Genomic DNA, 25,946 nt, shown 5'->3' with positions numbered 1-25,946 from the left:
GTGAATCATTATATTCTACTTTTACAACATCTTTCTAACCATATGCATTTTATAACAAACGGTTACAAACGCTTTTCAAAGACCAACTCGACCGATGCAAGGCAACTAAACATTAAGAATAGGTGAGGGAATTTCTATACTGTGGTAATTTCGATTTTTCTTGTTAAAATTCCTTATTGGCTGAAACACATTATTCATAACAAAACATTTGAGACTCCCCTGGTTCTACGCTATATAATCATTGTTTATTTCATACGTTTACGTAATGCCATAATGCAATGCCGTTGTCATTATGGCTGCCCTGGGGAACGGATAGCCCGGGCATCTGACGTCACACTTACAAATACAAGGAAGGGACCACAGTCTGCCCTGTGGATTTCTAGAATAGAGGGCGCTATTCATTCCAGTATGGTCAACTGTTTTCGCAGTTTCGTTCTCACGCATAATTCTGAATAAAAGAGATTGATAAAACAACTGTATACTATGCTTTGTGAGAGCTTCAAGAAGCCCACATGGCATCTATAAACTGGATTGTAATCCAGGAAAAAAATTCGATTCAGACTTGATTGTGCTGTTTAGCTGTGGTCATGCAAGCTTTACAAAATGGCTTGCGAACGTTATGAATGAACATTAACATGACATAAACATTCACATTCAAAAATGACTAACTCGTGAAAGAAGGCATTTCAACAATTCAACAACATTTACGTCTTTATTCATGCATACAAACAATTAAAAAACACAAACAATTAATATAAACCATAAACCAATCATGGCCAAATTTCATACAGCCTGTGTAAGCAAAGTCACCAGCCCAAATTACATTAAATTGCATTTGTTATGACTGGTGCCCGACTCAATTTTTGTTTACTATCAAAGAAGTTTGTCAATAAGTATTTTCTGTTTAACAGCTCTTTGAAATTTGACCCATCCTGTGAAAGTAAGCTTAGTTTTAAATCTCAATGTGTTATTGTGAAAGACCATGCATGGGCATCTTTTTCACGAAATTTTGTTGTCTTTTATTGAAGTTCCGTTTCTAAAAAATACTTTAACAAAATTCTTGGTACATACTTCATGGTAACAAAAATAGTGTTGAGGTAAATAGACAAGCTTACTTTCTGAAACAACCGTTTAAAGGCAGTGGACACTATTGGTAATTGTCAAAGACTAGCTTTCACAGTTGGTGTATCTCAACATATGCATAAAATAACAAACCTGTGAAAATTTGAGCTCAATCGGTCATCAAAGTTGCGAGAAAATAATGAAAGAAGAAAACACCCTTGTCACACGAAGTTGTGTGCGTTTAGATGGTTGATTTCGAGACCTCAAGTTCTAAACTTGAGGTCTCGAAATCAAATTCGTGGAAAATTACTTCTTTCTCCAAAACTATTGCACTTCAGAGGGAGCGGTTTCTCACAATGTTTTATACCACCAACCTCTCCCTATTACTTGTCACCAAGAAAGGTTTTATGCGAATAATTATTTTGAGTAATTATCAATAGTGTCCACTGCCTTTAAGGCAGTGGACACTATTGGTTTACTCAAAATAATTATTATCATAAAAGCTTTCTTGATTACTGGGGAGTAATGGGGGAGAGGTTTATAGTATAAAACATTGTAAGAAAAGGCTTCCTCTGAAGTGAAGTAGTTTTTGAGAAAGAAGTATAATATTTTCCACGAATTTTATTTCGAGACCTCAGATTTAGAATTTGAGGTCTCGAAATCCAACATCTGAAAGTACACAAATTCGTGTCACAGGGGTGTTTTTTTCTTTCATAGTTATCTCGCATCTTCGACGACCAATTGAGCTCAAATTTTCACAGGTTAGTTATTTTATGCATATGTTGAGATACACCAAGTGAGAAGACTGGTCTTTGACAATTACCCATAGTGTCCATAATTGTCTTTAAAGGCTGGACAATATTGATAATTACTCAAAACAATTTCTTGGTAGCCAGCAATGGAGAGCTATTGATAGTATAAAATAATGTGAGAAAGTGCTCCCTCTGTGACATAGTTTTTGAGAAAGAAGTAATTTCTCCGCAAAATATTTGAGTTTAGGGTATTTTTTCTTCCCTTATCCTCTCGCAACTTCGACGACCAGTTTTGAAATCAAATTTTCACAGGTTTATTACTTTATGCATGTCGAGACACACCAAGTGAGAATGAGACTGATCTTTGACAATAATTACCAATAGTGTCCAGTGCCTTTAAAGTGGGCCAAAACAACGCAGACCAAAGTAACGGAAAACAAACACAGACTAAGAAATCCTTTCCAGTCACAAGATCCATTTTGAGAGGAAGACAATCCTACATTTTTTCATAAATAAACCTAACCCTAAAAATTGTGTGAAGAACCCAAATGAATACAGAAAACACTTCTCTGGTCGATCTCACAGTGTCGTGCCTCACTCATTACGAGGCTCGTCCATTGCTGTAGTCGGTCTGGAGGTGGGACGAGGAGACCATCTGTTCCCCGCTCCATCTCCCCGTCGGGTTGGTGTCGTCGGCCGCCTGCCATACAGTCTACCATGAGATGGGTACCCCTGATTACCACTGCCGTTGTACTCATGGGTCCGTTGTGGACTGGAGTGCCTGCCGCTATTCTCAAAGTCTCTGTCGTTGGACCTGAACCCTTCTTCTCGCTGCATTTGGTTTTTGAAGAACATGACGTGGTCCGTACCGAACACGGACTCCAAGCCAGACTCTGCAGCGCGGAGCAGACGTTGCGTGCAGTCGTAGTTAGGGACGCGTTGATGATGACCATTCCGCTGGTGGTTGTATGTTGGGCCGTGCCAGTTGTTGCGATAAACCGGTCTCTCAGGATGCCAGTTGCCGGGGTGATGGTGACGATTGGCGGCGTCATGGTGACCCGAGTAGGACGGATACCTAGAGTTCCAACTGTCGTATTGTCGAAACGATTCTTGTCTATTAGGAGCTCTAGGCATCGTGTCAGTACCAAAACGATTCTGATGTGGGCTCGGACTGCTCCTTGGTGGTTCACGCCTGTAGTTAGTTTCAAATCGACGGCCTCGGTTGATACTTTGAGTTGAGGAGCTGCTTTGAGCACGCGCTTTGGGCTTATTGTCTTGAGGTAGTTTGTAACTATCCTCGCTGTTTGGAAGTGATCCAGTGCTCGCTGGCAGCGACAGTGACGAGTAGAGAGTTGATTTTTCGCTTGGGGACGATGTCACTCTTGGCTGTGTTATGTCTGAGACAGCACCACTAGCCAATGGCTTCGGACGACGGCGGGCGGGCACTGAATGAGAAGATCTATCGGTAGCCGTTTCGGAATTCGAGAAGGTCTGGGCATCCACGGTGGCATGTGATTCGGTTAGTGTGGGCCAATCTTGTGGGTCCTGGAGGTCGTGTTGTCCGCTTGGGTTCCAGGCACCGGTCGCTGAAATCACACTATCGTCCTGTACGGCCTTTGGCAGCCATGTTTGCTGTAATGCCGATGGCTGATACTGCATTTGCTGTTGCTGCTGTAGCATTTGAGGCGGATACTGTTGAAACTGGTATGGTTGATGTTGCTGTAGTAGTTGTTGTTGCTGTAGTTGATGTTGCTGCTGCAGCTGGTCATGGGTAGGTAGTTGCTGCTGTTGCTGCTGTGGTGGTGGCTGTTGAGGAACTCCGGATACAGAATATTGTTGTTCTTGTTGCTGTGGTTCATTAGACGGGGCGACAGTGGTTAGGACCTCCTGTTGTTCCATCTTCTTCTGTTGTATCTGCTGTTGCTGATCCAACTGTTGATTGATCTCCCGCCATTGATCATGGTGATACTCTTGCAGCTGCTGCAGTTGCTGCTGCAGAAACTGGCGCTGCAGTGCATCGTGTTGGATATACTGCGGCTGGTCTGTGTGCTGTTGCTGTTGTTGATGCAGACTTTGAAGACCGATCTCAGCCGTGTCTCCTCCAGTCACCGAGGCCTCGGTTCGCTCGTTCGCCTCCCGGAGTTGAGCTTCCAGAATTTGATTCTGTATGCTGAGCTCTTCTATCTGTGACTCGTACTCGTACATCTGTGTCGCGCTCAGACCAACATCATCGGCAGGGGTAGGGGTAAAAGAAGGGTCGACTGTAGATCATAAGAAGGTTGGGAGTAAAACAGGATATGAGTCAATCAATATTAAACTGTAAATATTTGTAAAGACTGATTGACAGTCTTCCAAGGGCCGGGATGTTAAACAGGCTGAGGCATCAGAACAATTCAAAACCTGGATGAAAACATATCTGCTTACTCCGTACAATTGTTGATTTCCCTTAACAACACATAGGGACCTCACGGTGACATGCGCTATATAAGAAAGGTTTATTATTATTAATATTTGTAAAAATAATAGTTGACGATCAATCACAATTATGTGCAACTATGTGAAAATGTACCGGTATGTAAGCTGCCGTGTTGTTCAGTGAACTTTGTGCCACCTGTCTCAGTTAAAGAAACTGACTGCGCATTCTTTAAGGAAAGAGCTTTAGCAGGTGGAACCCCGGAGCCTTCTTAAACACCAAGACATTTGGGGAAATCTCTTCATTGACTCACGTGTGTTCTCAGCAGGCTTGTCCGTATCGCCCCAGCCGCTTAGGTCGACAAACGGTGGCTTGCGTCCGTCCTTGGCGTAGCTCCAGAGGGAGCGAGACGGTATCCCGTTGAAGGAGCTCAACTTGTAGCCAGCCTTAACTTTCACTCTGAACAGGCACAGGGGGAGCTGTGTGATCACAAGACAAAGATTTAGGAAGATAAGATAGTGTCGAAAAAAATCATAAAACATAGGTGTCTCATTCTGCGAACTTTACTGACATCAACACCGAATGTAACAAAACAAAAAATAACAAGATGGAAGATATTTTGAATTTCCGGGTCCCGTGTAGCAGGAGATTATTTTCCCCTAAGATTCTGTCCCCCCATACGGCGAAATGTTTACAAACTTACTACTGATAGCGCCCTCTTTTGAATCATCTTCTTCATCAGCCAACGTTAATTTTCCATATGGGGGGACAGAATCTCCGGCGGACCGATTTCTCTGGGACACCGGCCGGGAATGAGAAGTTTCATACACAGGATCTTTTAGATGAAATGAAGGTTAAGTGTTTTTGTTTGAAAGATAATTGATATTAGCTAAAAACTAACCGATTTTTGATCGAGGTCAACTACGTCCGTGACCTCCAGCACTTCCAGAGTCTTGATGAGGCAGTCGATATACGCCTCCAACCTCCAGTTCCGGTCTCCAAGAAACGTCAGGTTCAGTACCAGATTCTTTATCTGTTGATCCAAGGCTACGATCTTCTTCCTGAGTCTGTCATTGATCAAGGCCATTCCACTCTCAACGGCCTCACGGTCCGGGCCGGGCTCCGGATGAGGCAACATCGCTGGTAGAGTAATTTTCACTTCATGTTGTGGTTTTGTAGAGATGTTTTCCGTCTGACTTATAGGTAGACTATTATTGACTCTCTTTCCTTTGTGGGGTATTTTCGAATCTGACTTCGAGAGCCTCATGTCTTCTTTGCTTCTCTTCGCTGCCATCTTGTCAAATTTTCTCTCAACACGGTCGCATGCGTCCTCCTTGTATTTCTTCAGAAGGTCAGTGACACCAAGGTGGGATGTGTTGTACGACGGGTAGTAGCTGTTGTAATTGTCGCCATAGTGGACCAGTGTGCTTTGAGATCTGCTTATCTGTCTTATGGCGAGACACTCCCAGTCGTTTTCATCAAAAAGGCTCGGTTTGGTTTCGGAACCCGTCACAGCGTCAGCGTCGTCGTCAGAGTCGGAATCCGAAGCAATGTCGGCGGCTGTTAGGGGTTCTTGTTGACCAATCACAGAGGCTGTTTTATCGTGACGGGATGACGTCGGATTCTGTTGTGGCGAATCAGCAGTGGGCTTGCACGGCGATGTATTCGAAACCATCTGTGATTGGTGGCCATCAGTTGATTCGTTTACTTTCACCGAAGCGGGGGGCACATTCGCATCATCTGAGAGTGTTCGGCTTGTTAAGATGGAAATAATCTTGTCCATTACCTCCTTAGCAACCGAACTAACCTTGTCGTTCGAGTCTGTTTCAGAAGGCTCTTCGTTACTCACTGGTAATGAACTTTGACATTCAACCTTTGCGTCATCAACCACAGGTTGTAATATAGCGACAGTTACGTCTTGCTCTTCATTTGGATCGTCACCATCACTGTCATTCAAAGTCGCGTTTCTTGACGCCTTTCCATTTCCATTTACATCATTATGATTCCCTTCAATGGTGGCACCACTTTGGATATTTCTCAAAGGGTCAAGACTGTGCTCAGTCTCTGCTGAAGAGGTTTCATTTTCTTCTGCTTCGTCAATTGACTCAATTTCCTTATCATTTGAAACGTTCGTGCTCTCCTCTGAAGACGCCGCTGAGATGTCGAGGGATTTCATCAAGGAAGACCTGGCCGAATCGATTATAAATCCAATCATCGAGTTCAGCTCTTCCTCCTCCTCAGCATCTACTGCGATCTCATCACTTCCAGCCGCACCACCAAGGAGGTCCAACGCCCCGCCGTGAACATTTTCCCCGTGCCTTTCCGCCTCTGTCCTCTGGGTTTTTTGTTCGTCGGTATTGTGGGCAGATGCCTCATTCTTTTCCAATTCAGTCTTAGCTGCTATTATATCTCCAACCCGTCGTCGTGGTATCATGTCTTTTTCTTCAGGTTTTGCAGCCTTGATCTGCCGATCATTCTGCATGTGACGTGACAAGCCCAATTTCTCCTCATCGCCGATGACGTCATAATCTCCACCATCAACGAGAGTCTCATCTTCTGCCATGTCTTCCACAATCACGTCAGTTTTACTACTACCATCTTTAGACGAAGTGCTAACTTCCCCCAGCACATTTCTTTCAACTGAGGTCAATCTTGAGTCAACCTCCTCCCCAAACCTTTCCGAGTCACAATGAGGAACCTCGTTCCTGTCGCTTAACACGTCTGACTCTGCTCTCGTTAGAACAGAATTAATGAGTTTACCAATTTCGTCCTCCTCCTCTTTTTCAAGGAATGTTATTTCTTCGTCCACCTCGTACAAGTCATCAGTAATAGAGGTTTTGGCCGTTTTTTCCACTTCCTTTTCATGATACCCAAACGTCTTTACTGAGTCTTTAGACGGCAGTTCTTTTTCGGCAAATGTATTGTCCAAGTTCGGTTTTGCAGTTGAACAAGGCTCTGTTGATGAACACTCTATGGCCCTCAGGGTATTTGCCCTTTCATTTATCAAGTCAACCGTTACTCTATCGATGACATTTCTGACGAGCTCGCAAATAGCCTCGTCTTCAGCCTCCCCTTCAAGGAATGAAGATGCGCCCCCGTCTTCGCCCTCTACGTTGACATCCTCATACTTCTCCAAATCGTGATCTCGTTTCTCGCCAATGTAAAACTTCCCCCTGTCTGTCCAAGGTGGTGCACTCAGAGACAGGTCGTCTTCATTCACGTAGTCTACGACTGAAGCCCGTTGGGGGCGTTTTGATGCGTTCTTTTTGAGTTGGTCTGGCCGGTGGTGGTTCTTCTCAGGCGAAAGTGCATCACCGGCATTCATTGGTTTAGACTCACAGGTTGTAATGTAATCACGTGTAGTGGGAGGAATAACTGAAGCATCAACATTTTCTTCCGGGGCAGCAGTTGAGGTTACTGATGGAGATTCCCCCGTCATGATTTATGTGCAGAAACAACTTTATTAATTCTCTGTTGACGATAAAAGTTATTGAACATTGGTGTCATGGTTGATAATAAATTAAAAAAGTATTCTATTGGATATATATTTATTTTCTTGAGTTGGTAAAATTGAAGTAGTTTTCCAATTTTGTAAATTCTGTCGGGCGGCAGACGGTTTCCGAGTCCAATTTCATGGCTTTGCTTATCTCAGAAGTCTGTGCTTTAGCCCTGTGGTGGATTGCAAGCGCCATGAAATTCATGCTTACGGACGTATAAACCACTTAGCAGAATTCATTTTTCTTAACTGTGTTGCTTACCATAAAGCAAAGCAAGTGCCCAGATAGGCCTACAGAGCAAAACATTGCGTGAAGATGCCAACCAGCGAAAATGCGATGTCAGTATATAGGCCACAATATATTTTTCTTTTATTGGGTGTACGTTACGCGAGCAAAAACGCGAGCAAAAACGTGAACGTGAACGTCAGAAAATTGTGCCGTTTCTAGGTGACGTCACCATTTTGGGCTTATTGCATGCTCATGTATGGCGTCTGCACGTACGTACCTGACGTGAACAGTGGTAACTTCACGCATGTTTAAAACGTGAGATTTATACAACAAAAATGTCTCACGTTCACGTTCACGTTTTTGCTCGCGTAAAACGTACGTGCAGCTAAACTTCCCAATTAATGACTCTGCTTTGACTCTCATGGTCATATATACTGGCTGATGTACTCATGAGAGATGGTGCATCAAGGCTTAAGTGGGGTTTTGGGTATGGAGCAGTTGCCAAACCAAAGGAAGTGCAATGTTTTGCTCTGAAGCTGGTGAGCATTGAAGCCTTTAGAGAAAAGAGTCCACGATCCTTATACACCATAGTTCCGGAAGAATTGCCCGACGGGCGCAAGGCATGGTTGCTTGCTTCCAAGTTACATTTGAAACGATACCGGACATTGACAGTGACTGGACGTATATGATTCATTTCCACTTGGAATTAGAGTAGAGTACCCTTTTGCTTAGTTTGTTTATAGTAATAAACAAAATGACAATGACAGGCTGGTCTCCCCCAAAACAAGACAGATTCTTCAAGGATCTAAATATTTCGAAAAGTGAAAGTCGCACACCAACTTGTCAAGTCTGAAGCCAGAACCTATCACACATAAAAGGAAAGTTAGCGTACTTGCGGTTGTCCAAGAGCTGTGACAATAAAATTATGAGAATAAATTATTTAAGGTTATCTTACCACTTTTCTTGCAGAACTTCGAGAAGCACATACGATTTAATGACTTTCTCTCAAGCAATGCTCAGTCAGAATATACACTTTTTTGGCGCGACTGTCGACTGTTTTTGTTCAGTTTCTTTTGTGTACACGCGCAAAAGACGTCTGACGTCACGCGCGCAATCCAATCATTACGCGCGTTACGGTGAACCACCACACTTACTCAAAATAGTTGTTAGCATAAAACCTCTTTGGTAATGAGTAATGGAGAGCTGTTGATAGTATAAAACATTGTGAGAAACGGCTCCCTCTGAAGTTACGTAGTTTTTGAGAAAGAAGTAATTTCTCACTAAAATATTTGATTTGAATTCGAGACCTCAGCCGAGTCTCAAATGCAAGCATCTGAAAGCATACAACTTGTGCGACAAGGGTGTTTTTTCCAGTATTCTCTCGCAACTTCGACGACCACCTGAGTTCAAATTTTCACAGATTTGTTATTTTATATATATGTTGAGATACACCCAGTAAAAAGACTGGTCTTCGACAATTACCAAATGTGTCCAGCTTTCCCTTAGGGACCATCAATTTCTGTATAAACATCATGACTCAAACGTATAGACATCGCTAGGCCCTATTGTTCATTTTATTTGAATCAATTTTTTAAGTAAAAATTCCACAAATATACCATAAAACAGAAAATTTGTTTTTATTATAGAAATTTTTGTGATATAATTAAATTTCTACACAGGAACATTTCCCATCAGGATATGACCTTTACTTTGACCTCTTTATGTGAATGGAAGTAGGTCAAATATTTAGGCCGTTTGCGGCCGTTCTGGCGATTGGTCAACACACTTCTTGTGACCGCCTATAGGCGATGGCTAAATAATTCACGTTCAAAATGTGGAATTGATAGTTGTTGTTTTGTTCCTATAACGACATATCCCACTATGACTTGCTGGTGAAGCTAGATATAGGCGTGCCTTTTAAAAATTGTATTTTAAGTATTGTAAAGACTGTATTGACCATCAGGTTACAAGGTCACGTTGTTTTTGAATTTTAATAATTATAAATTAGACAGAAACAAATGCTCAATGTCAACAAACCATGCAAACCCGTACATTCTATTTCTAAAAACATGCAACCGTCCTTATACAATACAACATACAACATACCGTCCTTAATTACTTATATTGATTAAAACAAGTTACACTTATTTAAATTACAACAATAGTTTGTTTTCAAGCTTTGAACCGGAGGAAAAGGGACAGTCTAAACTCTCTAGCCTCATGCCTTGAACTCCCGTACAGCAGTCACCTACGACATATCCTGTTTAACTTGCTCAAATCCAAACGGGGAGTATGAAGAGTATAGGTCTGAAGGTTTGACGTCCCGATAACTGATGCCAAACTCTTCACAAACATGAAAACCAAAAGATTCAATCGGGTGACGTAAGTATGTCTTCTCTGTTTGCACGTTTCCTTTGGTTGATCTCAGCAATGACAGTCAATGCAAGGGCTCCATGGAGCATGTGGGAACACTTTGGGGTTCAAAATGGTTGTGATTAAACGGACGTAGGGGGTCAGCCAAGGGGCCTGTATAGCCTAATGCACTCTCTGATCCAAAATTCAAAAATAGTGTGAACTGGGATGTATAATGGGTTTAGCCTGAACATCTGACGTCACACTTCGAGGCTCTTGTATCCTCGCGGATAAAGACAGGGGTCCAGTCTAGGTTTGGCTGCTGCCATGGACATTATCTGGCGTGGTGGCGCCCTACCCACCCATTACCGAATATTGGCTTGCTTATAACAAAATGTGAACGTCATCTACACTCTTGATCTTTTTAGGGGCATAAGTTAGGTGAAAATAGCCACCTTAATAAAAGAGGGAACAAGTTTATCATCGTCGATATGTTCACAGTGGCTCTGGTGACAGTGGCGGCACGTGGTGGTACCATGATACACATTATTGAGCCCCAATATTGAGGTAAAGTGACGTCACTTCTACATTTCTTCCAGGGTCCGACTGTTTGGACTCAGTCCTTCGTTTCGTCTCCAAATCGCTTTCCTGTTCTGAAACCATCTCTGGAAAAAAACCAAAGAGGAAATTGAATTTCAATCATTGTTATATTGATGAGGTCACATGCCTAATTCTTTACTTGCTGCCCGTAGATAGAGATCTTTCAAATCGCTGAGTCACTGCCATTTTAATGAATGACGTCACCACATTAAGCCACGTGACTTGCTTACTAATATCCGTTTTGGCGATCTTTGCTTTAATGGTGAAACAATCCTATTATGTTAAAGGGACACATTGTTCTAAAACCTCTGAAATGTTGCTGTTTGGAGTTATCCTTTTTAGTTTAGAGTTGTTCCTGCAGTAAAACACATGCAGTTGAATGTTGAAATGTGAGTATAGTGGAAACACACAAACAATAAATTTGCCTCTTGAAATAAAATAAAAAAACACAGTGCCAAGGGATTATGTGAATCCTTATTTTCTACTTTTAAAATCAAGCATTATTCGTTACATAGCAACGCTTTTAGCCCAAAGTGCCCAAATCTCGTGCCCCTTTAATACTCAATTATCTTCAATATGAGATAGGCAGTTAATGCAGTTTGATAATGGCTCTATAAATAGACATACATTTATTAATTATAGAGGTTATATAATTTTCTGTTCATAATGAGCATGCGTATACTGAGTTGCTGTTCGATAATGAATAATTCATAATGGGTGCAATCAATATGAATTATTACATGTTTTTCTCGTTTCGTCCAGTGGCCATCACTGTGCCCCAAGAGTGTACAAATCTATACAGCTCGTAATCAAGTGCATGCTGGACATGACCTATCAAAGATAACACTTTTTTTTTAAAGACAAATTACTCTATGGCTGTTGTATGCATCAAACAAATATCCAAAGTTGAAAACTACATAAATCAGATAGGGCCTGCTGGGTTACTGCAATAATACCGAATTACTATTGTACTTTATGTTCAAAAATTATTTCGCTGGAGGCATTAATTTCTGAATACCACAGTTGGTGAATTTAACTGCTAGACCAGAAAAAGAAAAATGATCATGTGAAGCGTAAACAAACAACCACTGGCGCGATTATTATTTCATTATCTATGGTAATTTATGCGACATTAACTTCACGTTGGTTCAGGGACAGACACAATTTGCAGCGTCATAAAACATGTCGGCATTGCGGTTCGAAAGAAGAGTAGCTGAAATAATTGTGTGGACGCAGTAGAGTGTGTGGATAACAATTTAGCAGTATTTATAAACCATTATTGGTGGTGAATGTGATTGTCAACACATGTTTATTGTTGGTTTAATTTTAATATTATCTTGGAGTTTTTATGGGCTCTAATGGTTGGCATGGGCTCCGTTGGGTGTTTGATGGCTGTTTCCAGTTTGGCGTTAATATCCCATTGTCAACGTTGCCCATTGTAGGTGTATGTCGAGTTCCTTTGACGGGAAGATCATCTTAACAAACACATTGAAGATCTTGCATTTATTAACCAAAGATGGACAGTCCCTTTAAAGGTGTCTGAAATTGAGATGAATGGCAGCAACATCGACGTGTCACGCCAACACTGCCAGCTGCGCCCAAAACCAAATTATTATAGACTGCATACTGGCATCGATTTGACACCAAGTCGTCACCCGGTTGACTTTACACTGTGAATCCAAGCGACACGCCTTGGTACACGACTACATATTTATGACAAAACAGTATTGTCACACTCCCCTCCTTCCACAAAAACAAACCAATGATTCCCCCGTGATTTGATCATGAAGTCCTATTCAAATTCTGTTTGGATTAGCACATAAGTGGTAGAAATTATACAATTAAGTTTAATCGTTAATTAATTACATGGTGGACCCTTTTATTACTAAAATAACATTTTAAAGAATTATTAAAACAATGAAAGTCCACGGACAAAATTGTCAAAGACCAGTGTTCTTTTGTGACCAACAGTAGGTACTTGAAAAACAAACCTGTGAAACTCACTCGGTATAGCGAAATTTCACTGTTTGCAATCACCTTTTTTTTTACTCCAACAAGGTCAAATCTGTCAAAAGTTTCTAAGGGGAAGTTTATGACCATATTGCTGTGTACACCCTTTAAAACGTCACTTTCAGAACGGTGATTTTCGTGGGCACTAAGTAGTTTTCACTAGGAAATTAAAACAATTTTTCTGGAATTGTGGAATATCTAGATTTGTTTATGCTGTATTGACTCTGGCTGCGATAGTTGTTGAGTGCATCTGTGTATACGTTGGTGTTGCTGGGGTGCCATTGTCACCCCCAGAAATATAAATTGTTGACGCTGTGAACTTTACGGTTTTCACTTTTACTGTTGTTGCTGTTTCGGTAACACCTTTTCACGGGTTTAAAGTTTCCCAAAGCACGGGATCCCGTCAATGTGTGTGTTTACGTTTGGAACAATAATCAACACACTTAGACACCCTCCTCGTCATGGGTGTTTCACAGCCTTAAAGGCACTGGACACCTTTGGTAATTGTCAAGGACCTGTATTCTCACTTGGTGTATCTCAACATATGCATAGATTAACAAACCTGTGAAAATTAGAAAATCAATTAGTCGTCGAAGTTGCGAGAGAATAATGGAAGAAAAACACCCTTGCCGCACGCTTTCAAATGCCTTGAATTCGAGACCTCAGCTGAGGTCTCTTATTCAATTCGAATATTTTAGTGAGAAATTACTTCTTTCTAAAAAACTACGTTACTTCAGGGGGAGCCGTTTCTCACAATGTTTTATACTATCAACAGCTCTCCATTGCTCGTTACTAAGTAAGTTGTCATACGAACAATACGAAATTACCAACAGTGTCCTGTGCCTTGAATATTAAGTCAAGGTTAACTGCATCGGGGCATGGCTTCCGAAAGAAAATCAAACTATGAAACACCACTAAGTATACACACAAGTCGGAACCAATGATGTCAGTAGAGTGCCTTTGAAAAACATGTCTAAACTTGAGCACAGTCGACTAGAACGAGACCACTGAAATTGCCAAATTACCAGGAACATGTTGGACAGCAAAACAAAGCGCCAGAAATAAATTTAGGGACTTCAGAATGTACTATTTATATTATAAGCATAACTTCTTCAAAGTGCTTTATAGTAACGAATTGCTCTTTGTGACGAGGGTTGACTGTATAAACCTGAATAAATACACCGCATGTGGTTTGACTGAAACCTAATTAGGGATATAGATATTGTAGATGAAGAGTGAAGGAGGCACCCAATTTTTGAAAAATAGGGTGGGAGAATGAACTTTAGTTTTAACAATATGGTTTAGGAACAATGTTGGTGTCTTAGCTCATAGATACAAATGGTGCTCAATGTGAGGAGTAAAACGCCAAGTAGCAAAATCAAATAGGTCCATTAAAGGTAATATTTGTAATAATAATAAGGAGCAACATGAAGAGCGATGTGATAGTATCTGGTGTTAAACCTCGATTGTAACCTATAGGCCTACGTGTAATTAAAGAACTAGCGCGATCGACCCCCGTCCCGACCGAGCAAATAACTGGCCTATAGTGTCACAAAAATTGAAGTGATACAAATTGTTATAGTTTAAATGACCAATTAAAAAGTCAAGGGTATAGTGTACGAGCCGGTCCGAATGAGGGCGTGGTCGGATGAAATTGTTCTGTTAGAAAAGGCACACCTATAGCTTAAGGCACAAAAATAATTGTTAGGAAGCATAAAACTTACTTGGTAAACAAGCAATGGAGAGCTGTTGGTAGTATAAAACATTGTGAGAAACGGCTCCATCTTAATTAACGTAGTTTTTTTTTAAATTTGGTAATTTCTCACTCAAATAATAAAAGGCTTCATGTCGAGCTGTCCTTCTGAAGTAAACGTAGTTTTTGAGAAAGTTTCTCCCTAAAATAAAATAAAAAGGCTAGAGACTTCAGCTGAAGCCTTTTATTATGCTTCTAAAAGCACTTTTATTATGCTTCTAAAAGGTATACACCAAGTGAGAACACTGTTCTTTGACAATTACCAAACGTGTCCAGTGTCTTAAAAGGCTCTGCCCTGACTGAAACGGTATACTCACAGCAGCGTCTTCGGGTGAGAGACCAGCCTCTGCAGCCACAATCTCAAGGGTGATTTCATCCATGTTCTTGTTCTGCTTAAAATTGTCCTCCAGTATTTTAGCCTGTTGTGAGCTGACGTTGTTTACAACCTTGTCGTCCGGAGAGGCGAGCCGGGCCTCGGTGGTGTTCCTGGAAGCGGCGCGCGGAGACCGCGGACCGCCCGGGCTTGTCGGCAAGACAGGGTACATATTCGAAGACGGGGGCGGAGATGTGGGTGTTCGCTGACCGCTCATTGTGTAGTTACCGGCCTCTGCTGATAGATGAACCGTAGTCCTGTGATTTTAAAGTCCGAATCTGTAAAGTGTTTTCTACACAAATCTGTCTCAAACAGAGAGCAATCTAGGACGAGTGAGCAGAGCTGAACCGAATAGTCACTTTATTGACCCCGATATTGTCGATGAGTTTATTCGGCAGATAACAATCCAACATTTACAACCATCACAAGGGCGAAACTAGTAAGATAAATGCAAGAGTCCAGACTTAATAAAACACGCCTCACGTCCTGGCATGTGAACCTAAGCGATTTCGAAAAAAAAAAAAAAAAATAGAGTCACAACTCGCCAACCAGTTTATCACTGAAAAACGGACACTGCACGTGAAGTTAACAAAATCACAAGCGATAGACGACAAAATAAACTTAAAATAATTCGTGTAAGAAATTGTCGGTAAAGAGCACCAACACTTGTATACACTGCCAGTCAGGCTAAATTTAGCATCAGGTTTATGCGATGCATGAATGGGAAGAATTGTAGGTCGAAATGCGCACGGTCCCCACAAAATTCAATGACACACTGATGGTCCAATATACTGCATCCGGCCGGCAAGCTATCGCTCTGCATAATTCCAATGCTGAACACACTCTCACAACCAATCGGTAATTATCATGATGTCGTGTCATCGGAGCAGCAGAGCGACCCCTGGGGAACTTTCACTCCTCCCTTCGGAAAAAACCTCTGGAGTGGCATCGAAATACTGCAAAGTGGAAACTCCAGTGGTTGGTGGAGGGGTGTTTATTTTTTTCATAATGAGCGGTCGAAAATTGGTGTTGATTTCTAAATCGGGTAGCGTTACTCTCGCGTGACGCGGGTATTGAATGAGAACTGCGATAAATATTTACCGTATTGTCTGTTTAGGCCCACTCCATGTAGCCTGGGAACACCGCCATCTGTTTACAGCAAAGGTGTTGTTGGATGACAAGGCTAACCCTTTACAGACCAGATATTATTATTAAACCCCAAACACTGGATATTAATATTTGTACATAGGGGCAATCGGATCACAACAGGTTTGTTCATGGACAGGGAGCCCAAATGGACTGGAAACAAAATCGTTGGAGTCATCGCCGGTGAAGTGTGTTAGAAAAGCAAAACATACATAAAGGACTTCGGTAAAGGACCCCCCCCCCCCCCCCATCTCATAAAAAACCCGCTTTGAAAAGTACAAATCGGGGAGAGGGAGTTGAACTGGTTCAGTGGCGTAACTAGACATTTTCATTTGGTGGGGCAAGTGGGGGCAAAGATTAAATTTGGGGGGGGCCAAAGAAGTGCAAGATTAGTATTAAATATGTTAACTGATATATAGTTGATACACACCAATGCAGTTCTAAAACAGTCTATAGTCAGCATGTAACAAAAGATTGCGAAAACAACAAAATCTTAGAGAACATGTCATTTTGTATAAGATAAAACTTTTTGACTGTATAAAAGGATTAAATTACCAACTGTGGTCAACAAGTACCAATTTAGAGTTGTACACGGTATTCTCAACTAGGCTTTGTGGGTGTGTAAATACCCAAAACATAATAATATTAGGCCAAGTAAAAATAGAAAAATAGAAATGTTTAGCGTCCCCGCCCGCTTCCTTTTTAAAGGACACCTCTTTTTTTTCTTAAGTTTTTTTATGCACATTTTTTTTTCTTTCTTTTTTTGAAAAAGGGTTATTTTAAATGATCTCAGCAAAAAAAAAAAAAATCTGAATGTCTTGTCTGAATACCTTGACTAAACTGTTTCATTAATGTTTTGTGTATTTCAGCAGCAGAAAAAAACCAGTTGATATTTGACATTCATGGCGACCACCTTGAAATAAAAAATAAAAAGCCCCTCCTCCTTCCTTATTTTTGAGAAACCCAGACACTAAACATGTTTCTTTTTTTACTCGGCCTTATTGTAACAAGTGTAAGCCAAAAATACAGGATCGAAATTGTGGGTGTTCTTATCACATTTTAGTTACGAAACGGATATTTAAAAATAATAGGCCTACCTCTCAATTGCACCGCTTGCTTCAAAGGAGAAGAAATGGTCTAAGCAACCTTTTTCGCTGGCCATTTTTGTGCTGTAGTAAATTTCTCTGTAGTGCATCTGACCATGGAGGTAGAAATTTCTACCTCCATGATCTGACGGTAGAAATTTCTACCTCCATGATCTGACTTTGTGTTTACGGAGCTATTGGTCTGCGTTCAGACCACCACGTATTTAACAGAACTTTGTCACATCCTGCACTCTCTGTAACCGCAAAACCACAACAAACATTTACCGCCAATACGATCGCGCGCGCGTTTCCACGCATTTTTCATGTTATAGTCCACATAGGGCCTACTGATAATGAATAAAAGTTGTCCGTTTTACGGCAGCATTTTATGCAGCCTTAAACGATTTATATATAAGGCCTATAAGAATATACTTATCTCTGATTTCATATGGGGGGGGCAAGAGGGGGGGGGGCAAGGGTTCCGAGCGGGGGGGGGGGGCGCCGGCCCCCCTGCCCCCCCCCCCCCCCCCTCTGGTTACGCCACTGAACTGGTTCAACCCATCAGTGGATCATGAACTAGTCTTGAATGGCGACGCTAGTTTTTGAAGTAATCACCGGTAAAAGGCGCAGAGGGCGGATGAGTAGACTTGCCCAGTCCCTGTTAGAATCGACTGGCTACGAGGGACTGGGTAAGTCTACGAATCTGGTCCAAACTTAAAAAGTGGTGTGTGGCCTTGCTACTTCACCAAAAACAAAGCAAAAACTGTCTAGATTCAGGCAATTTTGTCAAATTACAGTTGTTTTATTTAGAGGCAGTGGACACTACTGGTAATTACTCAAAATATTTATTAGCATAAAACCTTACTTGGTAAGGAGTAATGGCGGAGAAGTTGATAGTATAAAACATTTTGAGAAACGGCTCCCTCTAAAAAAGTGACGTAGTTTTCGTGTTCCACGAATTTAATTTTGAATCCTCAGAATTAGATAAGGTCTCGAAAATCAAGCATCTGAAAGCACACAACTTCTTGTGACAAGGGTGTTTTTGTTCTTTCATAGTTATCTTGCAACTTCGACGACCAATTGAGCTCAAATTTTCACAGCTTTGTTATTTTATGCATTTGTCGAGATACACCAAGTGAGAAGACTGGTCTTTGACAATTACCAATAGCGTCCGGTGTCTTTAATGTTTAAAAAACAAATAAAACAAACATTCAAAAAAACAAAAAAAACAAACACACAGTAAGAGTTTTTGTTATTATAACAATTAGTTGTTTTCATTTATTTATTATTATTACAGTGAGTTATTGTTAAAATAACAACGTTCTTGTTATTATAACAATACAGTTTTTTTAATTAATTATTACAGAATGTTAACATCAATTGCAAAATGTGAGTAGGCCAATGTGCTTTGAATTACCAGCACATCCCAAAGAAATTATAATTTCGGGGATAAAACAAAGGTGATGAAAACGTGAGAGTAACATGCAACATGTGTACTGGCTAGGCGTTCTAGTGCATATGACTAAGTATGGGTTCGAATCCTGGTCATGACACTTGTGTCCTTGAACGAGGCCCTTAACCATAAGTTGCTTCTCTTCACCCAGTTGTATAAGTGGGAACATGTGAAGGCTTTGGTAGTTGTGTTGGATAAAATAAGCAGCTTGGGGTTGTATGAGTACCAGGGAGTTGAACAAATTAACATTACAATGTTGTAAAGTGGCACTTAACCATAAGTTGCTTCTCTTCAACCAGTTGTATAAGTGGGCACATGTGAGGGCTTTGGTAGTTGATTTGGATAGAATAAGCAGCTTGGGGTTGTAAGAGTACCAGGGAGTTGAACAAATTAACAAAGATAACAATGTTGTTAAGTGCCTTGACCTAGCTAACATGCCCGTTACTTCCTTTTCGAGAGGGCAAGGTAGTTTGTATTTTGCAAATAAAGGGTATTTCCATTGGTTTGGGTGGACAACTGCACAGGGTTTGGGTACTTTTTGTGGGTAACAAAACACAATGTCCACAGATTTACATTAAATTTACACGGTTTGAGGATTATGATGTTGGAAAGCTTCCCTTCAAATATTACTTGCTGAGGTGCTGTAGTTTTTGAGAACTGAGTAAACAAGTCACAAAAATAATGTTGTCTCAGTGAGATGAAAATTATTAAAGCATGTAGAACGTCTGAACCAGAACCAGTTATAAGTTAAACCATAGCTGGTAAATCCCTTTTACATGCTAAAACGGAGATGAAAACTATTTTTGTGACATTGTTTTTACTAATTTCTCAAAAATTACAGCAGCTCAGCAAGTAATATTTTAAGGGAAGCTACCACCAAATCTTAAAAAAATAAATATGTGCAATGTTTTTAAATTTAGGGGAGTGGCTTAACTATTCCACCTATTTTGTTATTACCAATTTTGTTATTACCATTTTTTTTTCTCACGTTTTTCAGTTTTCAGAGGGCTAAGTATTTTTCAGCTCCACAATGTTCATTTGTGTGTACCATTCATCACTTTCTGCCTTTATTAAAGACAGTGGACACTATTGGTAATTGTCAAAGACCAGTCTTCTCACTTGGTGTATCTCAACATATGCATAAAATAACAAACCTGTGAAAATTTGAGCTCAATCGGTTGTCGAAGTTGCGAGTGGTAATGAAAGAAAACACACCCTGGTCACACACATTGTGTGCTTTCAGATGCTTGATTTCGAGACCTCAAATTCTAAACTTGAGGTCTCGAAATCAAAATCGTGGAAAATTACTTCTTTCTCGAAAACTACGTCACTTCAGAGGGAGCTGTTTCTCACAATGTTTTATACTATCAACCTCTCCCTATTACTCGTAATCAAGAAAGGTTTTATGATAATAATTATTTTCAGTAATTGCCAATAGTGTCCACTGCCTTTAACATAATCACTGGTTTGTCATAAAACTAGACTGCTTTCATTTTTAATTTGACAGCAGCAAAAAATGAGAAAAAAATATAACCAGGGTTTTATACCCGTGTTTACCACATGATTACAATTAATAGCAAATCAAATGTGAGTTGACAATATAAATGGGAATGCTTAAAAACAGTACTTTTTAAGGGTTTCAATACTGTATAAATTAATTAGTTCAATATGATTACAATTAATAGCAAATCAAATGCGAGTTGACAATATAGTGGGAATGCTTATAAACTTTTTTTTAAAGGTCTCCAATAATACTGTACGTGTATAAATTAATTTGTTCAATAAATAAGTATATAGTATAGACAATGTTTTATTAAGTAGATTGAGTTGTCATGTAGTCAACATAAAATGCATTAATATAAATAAATTACTTTTAATTTGATTGTAATATTACATATTTCTTAGAGCTACTCTTTCCCATGATACTACAATCACGCTCCGCACAGACACTATTGGTTGGCAATTGCTATGAGGTCACCATCAGCCCCATGTAAAAAGTTTGTATTGCCGTAAAGTCATAAGGCCGGCAACTCCTTTAAAGGAACACGTTGCCTTGGATCGGACGAGTTGGTCAAAACAAAAGCGTTTGTAACCGTTTTTAATATAATGCATATGGTTGGAAAGATATTTTAAAAGTAGCATACAATGATCCACACAAGTTTTCCTCGAAATTTCGTGGTTTTCCTTCTACTGTGCGAACTAACACCGTCGGCCATTTATGGGAGTCAAAATTTTGACCCCCATAAATGGCCGACGTGTTAGTCGACGAGGTAAAAGGAAAACCACGCAATTTCGAGGCATGTTTGTGTGGATCATTGTATTCTACTTTTACAACAGCTTTCTACCCATATGCATTTTATAAAAAACGGTTACAAACGCTTTTCAAAGACCAACTCGACCGATCCAAGGCAACGTGTTCCTTTAAGGTTCCCTATAGGGCTATCGACCAAAATCAACTGCCACCAGGGGCACAATGTCACCTACTCCTGGGGCTGGAACAGGGTTACCCCTTTACGGATGTAGGCGTCGATATCATCCACTAGGAGCCTAATATGCACTAGCTTCTTAATTTTTTCTGAGGCAGTTAAGGCCCGGTCCCACTGCAATAATGATAACGATGTAAAGAGAACCCATTCCATTGGTTGAATGAGAGTGTGCGTATTCTGCGTGGAGCAATTCAACCAATAGAATGCATTCTCTTTGCGTCGTGATCATTATCGTTTTCGTTATCGCTGCAGTGGTGTGACTCGGCCTTTATGGTGAAATGCCTTGCTTAACGGCACAAGTGTCATGACTGGGATTCAAACCCACACTCGTCTTGCTAATAACATCAGAGCTTAGGTCCGGTGAACTAAACCGCTGGGCCAGGAACCACCACATGTGCAATATGTCCTCTCAGTTTACCAACCAGTTGAGTCAGTGTGCAGGCTAGCCCTATATAGGCCTCCCCCTCTGTGCTTCTGTACACAGATACAGTATAATACGAAAGTGGAAGGCCGCCAGGGCTAGTGTGCGGGCATGATTTGCGATTTACTTATTTAATGAGATGATGGGTCTTTCATTGATAATGTTTGTTAGGAAGGAAAGATCACTTGACCACAAATCCTAATGAGCGGTCTGGTTGATGAAGCGGTGTCTAACCCTAACCCTAACCTTCCACCTCTGGGACCTCGGTTTTAAATCCCCCTGGGGCGCTATGTGGATTGGGTTTTAAGTCCCTCCTTGACTGCGTGGGTTTTCCCTGGAATATTTATCTGGGGTTTCCTCCCACAGATCCAGATTTGGATTAACATTATTTGCACCATATCTCAAACAGGCTAATACCTTTGACAGGGTGTTCAGCGTCACAAAGAAGTTGATAGAAGACACTCGTCAAGTTTGTACATAAAAATAAATCACTAATTTTTTAGAATTATTGCACGTCACAAGTCACAACAACTGCACCTTACAAAAAACATGGGGAAAAAACGACATAACCCTAACAACTGATTTGTCTATAAAGGTCCGTCACAAAATTTTGTTCGAAAATCACGTAATTGCACTTATTAATGTGAGTGATAAAAAAAATTGTTAATTTTTTTTAAATAACATCTGGCGTGTCTAAAATGCACAACGATCCCACAGTACTGTCCGGTGATACAACTTATAAATCTTTATAAAAATCACGTTTTTTTTGTTGATAGAATTTTGATATCTACAAGAATATATTAATACAGTAATTTAATTATGTTTGATAAATAATTTGTGGTATATACAGTGATCTGTCTGTGATAAAAAATACATTGTCTTGATTTAGAGCCTTGTTTGATGCACCTTCAGGCTTGCGCAAACAGCACCCCAAACTTTACATGTAGGCCTTTATGCACACTTCATACGTATAGTTGCATTTTCATGGAATTTGGTTCATTCTCGTCTTTCCATGGTATTAAATCAAAACAGTATTAATTTTGACCTCATGAAAGATACATAATTCCTCCTTGGAATACACTAACCTATTTGTCCTTGACATCTATGAATGTCATATTTTAAATTTTTCTTAAAAACAAAATGTCCACCCGAGTGTTATGAAGGGTTTTCTTTACAGGAATCAACATAGTTTAGATTGGCGAGGTTCAATTGATTGTACTTATAACAATAGTTTAACTTATCATTGCATAATGTCCGGCAAATATTGAAAAAGAAAATAAATCAAATCCTTATTTAAAATCGTGACCTATCCTTCATAGAAATTTCGAACATCTTAAATTTTTTCTCATTTGTTATTGATTCTTAAAAAATTAAGACTAATCAGAACACAAATTTATGTCCATGTTGCACACTTTGGCAAAGTTTGCTTTCCCTAATGCCACAACTCTTTACTTCTACCCAACAGAGGGCGCTACACCAACCGACCACTGTCATTATGTTTTGTGCAAAGGCAAATTATTCAGGGCCCAATATCATACCAAACAAAAATGTAAAGTAGATTTTTGTATCCTCTTTTGTGCACCTTTTGACCCCTTGCACCCATGATACACGCAGCTACTGAACGCATGTGCATACAGTGTGAATAAAATTGAACACTACAGTTTATAGCACAGTCATTGCCGACAAAAAAAGGCGGAAAACAGAATCCCAATTTTAGGAGGTATCTTGAGATGATGGTATTTCCACCTTTTGGTAACCCCTTGTGTTAAGATTTCACAGAGCTTTTAGAAGTAGTTTCCTCAGCTCTAGAGAAGTAAATCAAAGAGCACAAGTTTTTTTATCTGAATTCATATAAAATTCTGAAACTCCGGAACTGAGAAAACCAGATTATTGTGCTGACGACATCAAGCAACACTTAGGTCAATTACAGAATTCCTACTTCATAACAACTGCTTCCTAAAGGCCTACTTGGAATAATGGAACAATGACAGAAATTAGTAAACTTCCCAATAAAGCTTTCATAAATTAAATGGAAATGGAAACGTAATGGAAAAATAATTCGTGGTGACATTAAAGGAACACGTTGCCTTGGATCGGACGAGTTGGTCAAAACAAAAGCGTTTGTAACCGTTTTTTATAAAAATGCATATGGTTGGAAAGATGTTTTAAAAGTAGAATACAATGATCCACACAAGTTTGCCTCGAAATTGCGTGGTTTTCCTTCTACTGTGCGAACTAACATGGTCGGCCATTTATGGGAGTCAAAATTTTGACCCCCATAAATGGCCGACGTGTTAGCCGACGAGGTAAAAGGAAAACCACGCAATTTCGAGGCATGTTTGTGTGGATCATTGTATTCTACTTTTACAACATCTTTCTACCCATATGCATTTTATAAAAAACGGTTACAAACGCTTTTCAAAGACCAACTCGACCGATCCAAGGCAACGTGTTCTTTTAACGATGCTATTTGAGTACAAAAAGGTGGCCTGGAAATCGAGGAAGGATCTTTTGCAAAATTAAGACACAAAAAAGAGGAAAGAAAATATTCTGCACTCTGTGACAGAAGTCAAATTAACAAGAGCCTACTCTAGCCTGCAGAATATAGAAACATTTTTGTATGGGTTATCAGAAGTCTAAGGATAATTCTGCAGCACTTCAAGTAATCAAGCAGGCACTGTTATCCAGAAAACAAATATAGCAGCTAGTTACTGATGTCTATACACATTTTTGCAGTCTGCAGAATACCTACAGCAGTCTGCAGATCACATGTTGCAGTCTGCAGATCCCCTGTTGCAGTCTGCAGATCACCTGCAGCAGTCTGCAGATCACCTGCAGCAGTCTGCAGAATACCTGCAGCAGTGTGCAGATCACCTGCAGCAGTGTGCAGATCACCTGCAGCAGTGTGCAGATCACCTGCAGCAGTGTGCAGAATACCTGCAGCAGTCTGCAGAATACTGCAGCAGTCTGCAGATCACCTGTTGCAGTTTGCAGATCATCTGTTGCAGTCTGCAGAATACCTACAGCCTATACACATTCTGCAGAGTCTGCAGAATACCTGCAGCCGGTGAGTATGTTGCAACCATCTTGATTTTTCCATCCAATTCAACAAAACCAAACAAAGGCTTGAGGTAAAACAGTCTGGCTTCCTTTTTGCATCATGCAAACAACCTTCACTGTCACATCTACGGTCTGGTAACATGACAAAGTTGGTGGGCAGAATAATACAAACTACAGAATGACACAGAGTATGGCTTGACTATGATTTAGTGACAGGGTCTGCAGATGATGCGTCAACTTTAAGAGGCAAAGATTGGCAGAAGATGTCTGCTTTGGAAGAATCTGCTGGTGCTGAGAGAGTCAAATCAAATGAGTCGCTATCTGCACAGATTAAGAAAATAATACAGCAATAACAATAGTAGCTTCTTAATAATAATAACAATATGAATAGTGGCTTCTTATACAGGGCTCACATCCGTTACCAGTACTCAACAACGCTCAAACATTATCTGATTTCTAGGCTATTTATTTCATTCCTTCAACCATCTCGGCAGGTGCAGCCCGTGCTACCAAGCTAAATCAATCACAAGAAACATCTCCACCCAACATTGATACAATTTTATTCCCGGATTATAGCAGTTATAGTGAAGTGTCTTGCTCAAGGACACAAGTCTGATGTCCAAACCTTGCACCCAAACTAAATCAATAACAAGAACCATCTCTGCCTTCACAGGTACCCATTTACTCCTGGATGGAGAAAAGCAGTTATGGAAAAGTGTCTTGCTCAAGGAAACATCAGAAACACTGGAGCTAGTCGAGACCGATACACACAATGTATGAGCACTCGGCTACAGCAAGCTATAAAATAGGAAGAATATCAGGCCTATTTCTTACCACATTAATTTTCCCAAGAATTTCTGAATTTCTTTCAAGTGTCGGAGCTTGCTTACCTGGGAGTTTAGTTGTTACTAAGGACAACGGTTTTAGTTTCTTCTTCTTCTTTTTCTTCTCGCTCTTTTCTGTGAGAAAAGAGAAAGAGATCACAACATTTTCAGGTTGGAAAGACTAAATGGTGTCCAGGTAAAGTTTGCGGACAATTAGTACAAGATGAAATATTGCAACAATGTTACAGAAGTGACAAGTATAATTTATATCTAAGACCTATTTCCCACAGGGCAATTTCAAGTAACCAGTTCCAGGCATTCTCAAAGAAGAACAGGCATCCAATACTGTTTACCGAAAGTGTCCCATGGCTTTAAGCAAAAAAATTAGTTAGCAGTATTTTATGCTAAAAAGCTTTCTGAAACTGGGCCCT

The 25,946-nt window shown here is 40.3% G+C and overlaps 3 protein-coding genes across 4 annotated transcripts in view; all 3 read right to left on the bottom strand.

The window, feature by feature from the left end:
* Positions 1–684: 684 nt before the first annotated feature.
* Positions 685–9,033, bottom strand: LOC139940452 (uncharacterized). The gene is made up of 4 exons (XM_071936708.1): positions 8,908–9,033; positions 5,129–7,698; positions 4,541–4,706; positions 685–4,075 (listed from the first exon to the last, which is right to left on the bottom strand). The coding sequence occupies exons 2-4, from the start codon at positions 7,664–7,666 to the stop codon at positions 2,409–2,411; spliced, it is 4,371 nt and encodes a 1,456-aa protein (XP_071792809.1). The 5' UTR covers positions 7,667–7,698; positions 8,908–9,033; the 3' UTR covers positions 685–2,408.
* A 485-nt stretch (positions 9,034–9,518) lies between these two features.
* Positions 9,519–16,095, bottom strand: LOC139940722 (homeodomain-only protein-like). Its single transcript, XM_071937087.1, has 2 exons — positions 14,985–16,095; positions 9,519–10,969 (listed from the first exon to the last, which is right to left on the bottom strand). Exons 1-2 carry the CDS (start codon positions 15,255–15,257, stop codon positions 10,889–10,891), a joined length of 354 nt encoding a protein of 117 aa, XP_071793188.1. The 5' UTR covers positions 15,258–16,095; the 3' UTR covers positions 9,519–10,888.
* A 7,974-nt stretch (positions 16,096–24,069) lies between these two features.
* Positions 24,070–25,946, bottom strand: part of LOC139940600 (uncharacterized) — a 55,021-nt gene continuing 53,144 nt past the window's right edge. For both annotated transcript variants that reach the window (XM_071936937.1, XM_071936936.1), the window contains exons 12-13: positions 25,582–25,650; positions 24,070–25,012 (exon numbers count right to left, since the gene is read on the bottom strand). In XM_071936937.1, the coding sequence (XP_071793038.1) occupies positions 24,891–25,012; positions 25,582–25,650 (191 nt within the window). In that variant the 3' untranslated portion in view covers positions 24,070–24,890. The remainder of the gene's footprint in view (positions 25,013–25,581; positions 25,651–25,946) is intronic.

Source organism: Asterias amurensis, chromosome 8, assembly GCF_032118995.1.
Source record: "Asterias amurensis chromosome 8, ASM3211899v1".
Classification (NCBI taxonomy): domain Eukaryota; kingdom Metazoa; phylum Echinodermata; class Asteroidea; order Forcipulatida; family Asteriidae; genus Asterias; species Asterias amurensis.
The sequence above is the reverse complement of the archived record's forward strand: the minus strand, read 5'-3'. Positions and strand labels throughout refer to the sequence as shown.

Bases quoted from the DNA above. Each gene is read 5' to 3' on its own strand.
- LOC139940452 (XM_071936708.1), bottom strand. From the start codon at position 7,666: ATGACGGGGGAATCTCCATCAGTAACCTCAACTGCTGCCCCGGAAGAA. The intron at 4,707-5,128 runs GTTAGTTTTTAG...GTGATCACACAG, and splicing joins TTGACCTCGATCAAAAATCG to CTCCCCCTGTGCCTGTTCAG. The intron at 4,076-4,540 runs GTGAGTCAATGA...TATGATCTACAG, and splicing joins CAAGCCTGCTGAGAACACAC to TCGACCCTTCTTTTACCCCT.
- LOC139940722 (XM_071937087.1), bottom strand. From the start codon at position 15,257: ATGAGCGGTCAGCGAACACCCACATCTCCGCCCCCGTCTTCGAATATG. The intron at 10,970-14,984 runs GTGAGTATACCG...GTTTTTTTCCAG, and splicing joins TCTCACCCGAAGACGCTGCT to AGATGGTTTCAGAACAGGAA.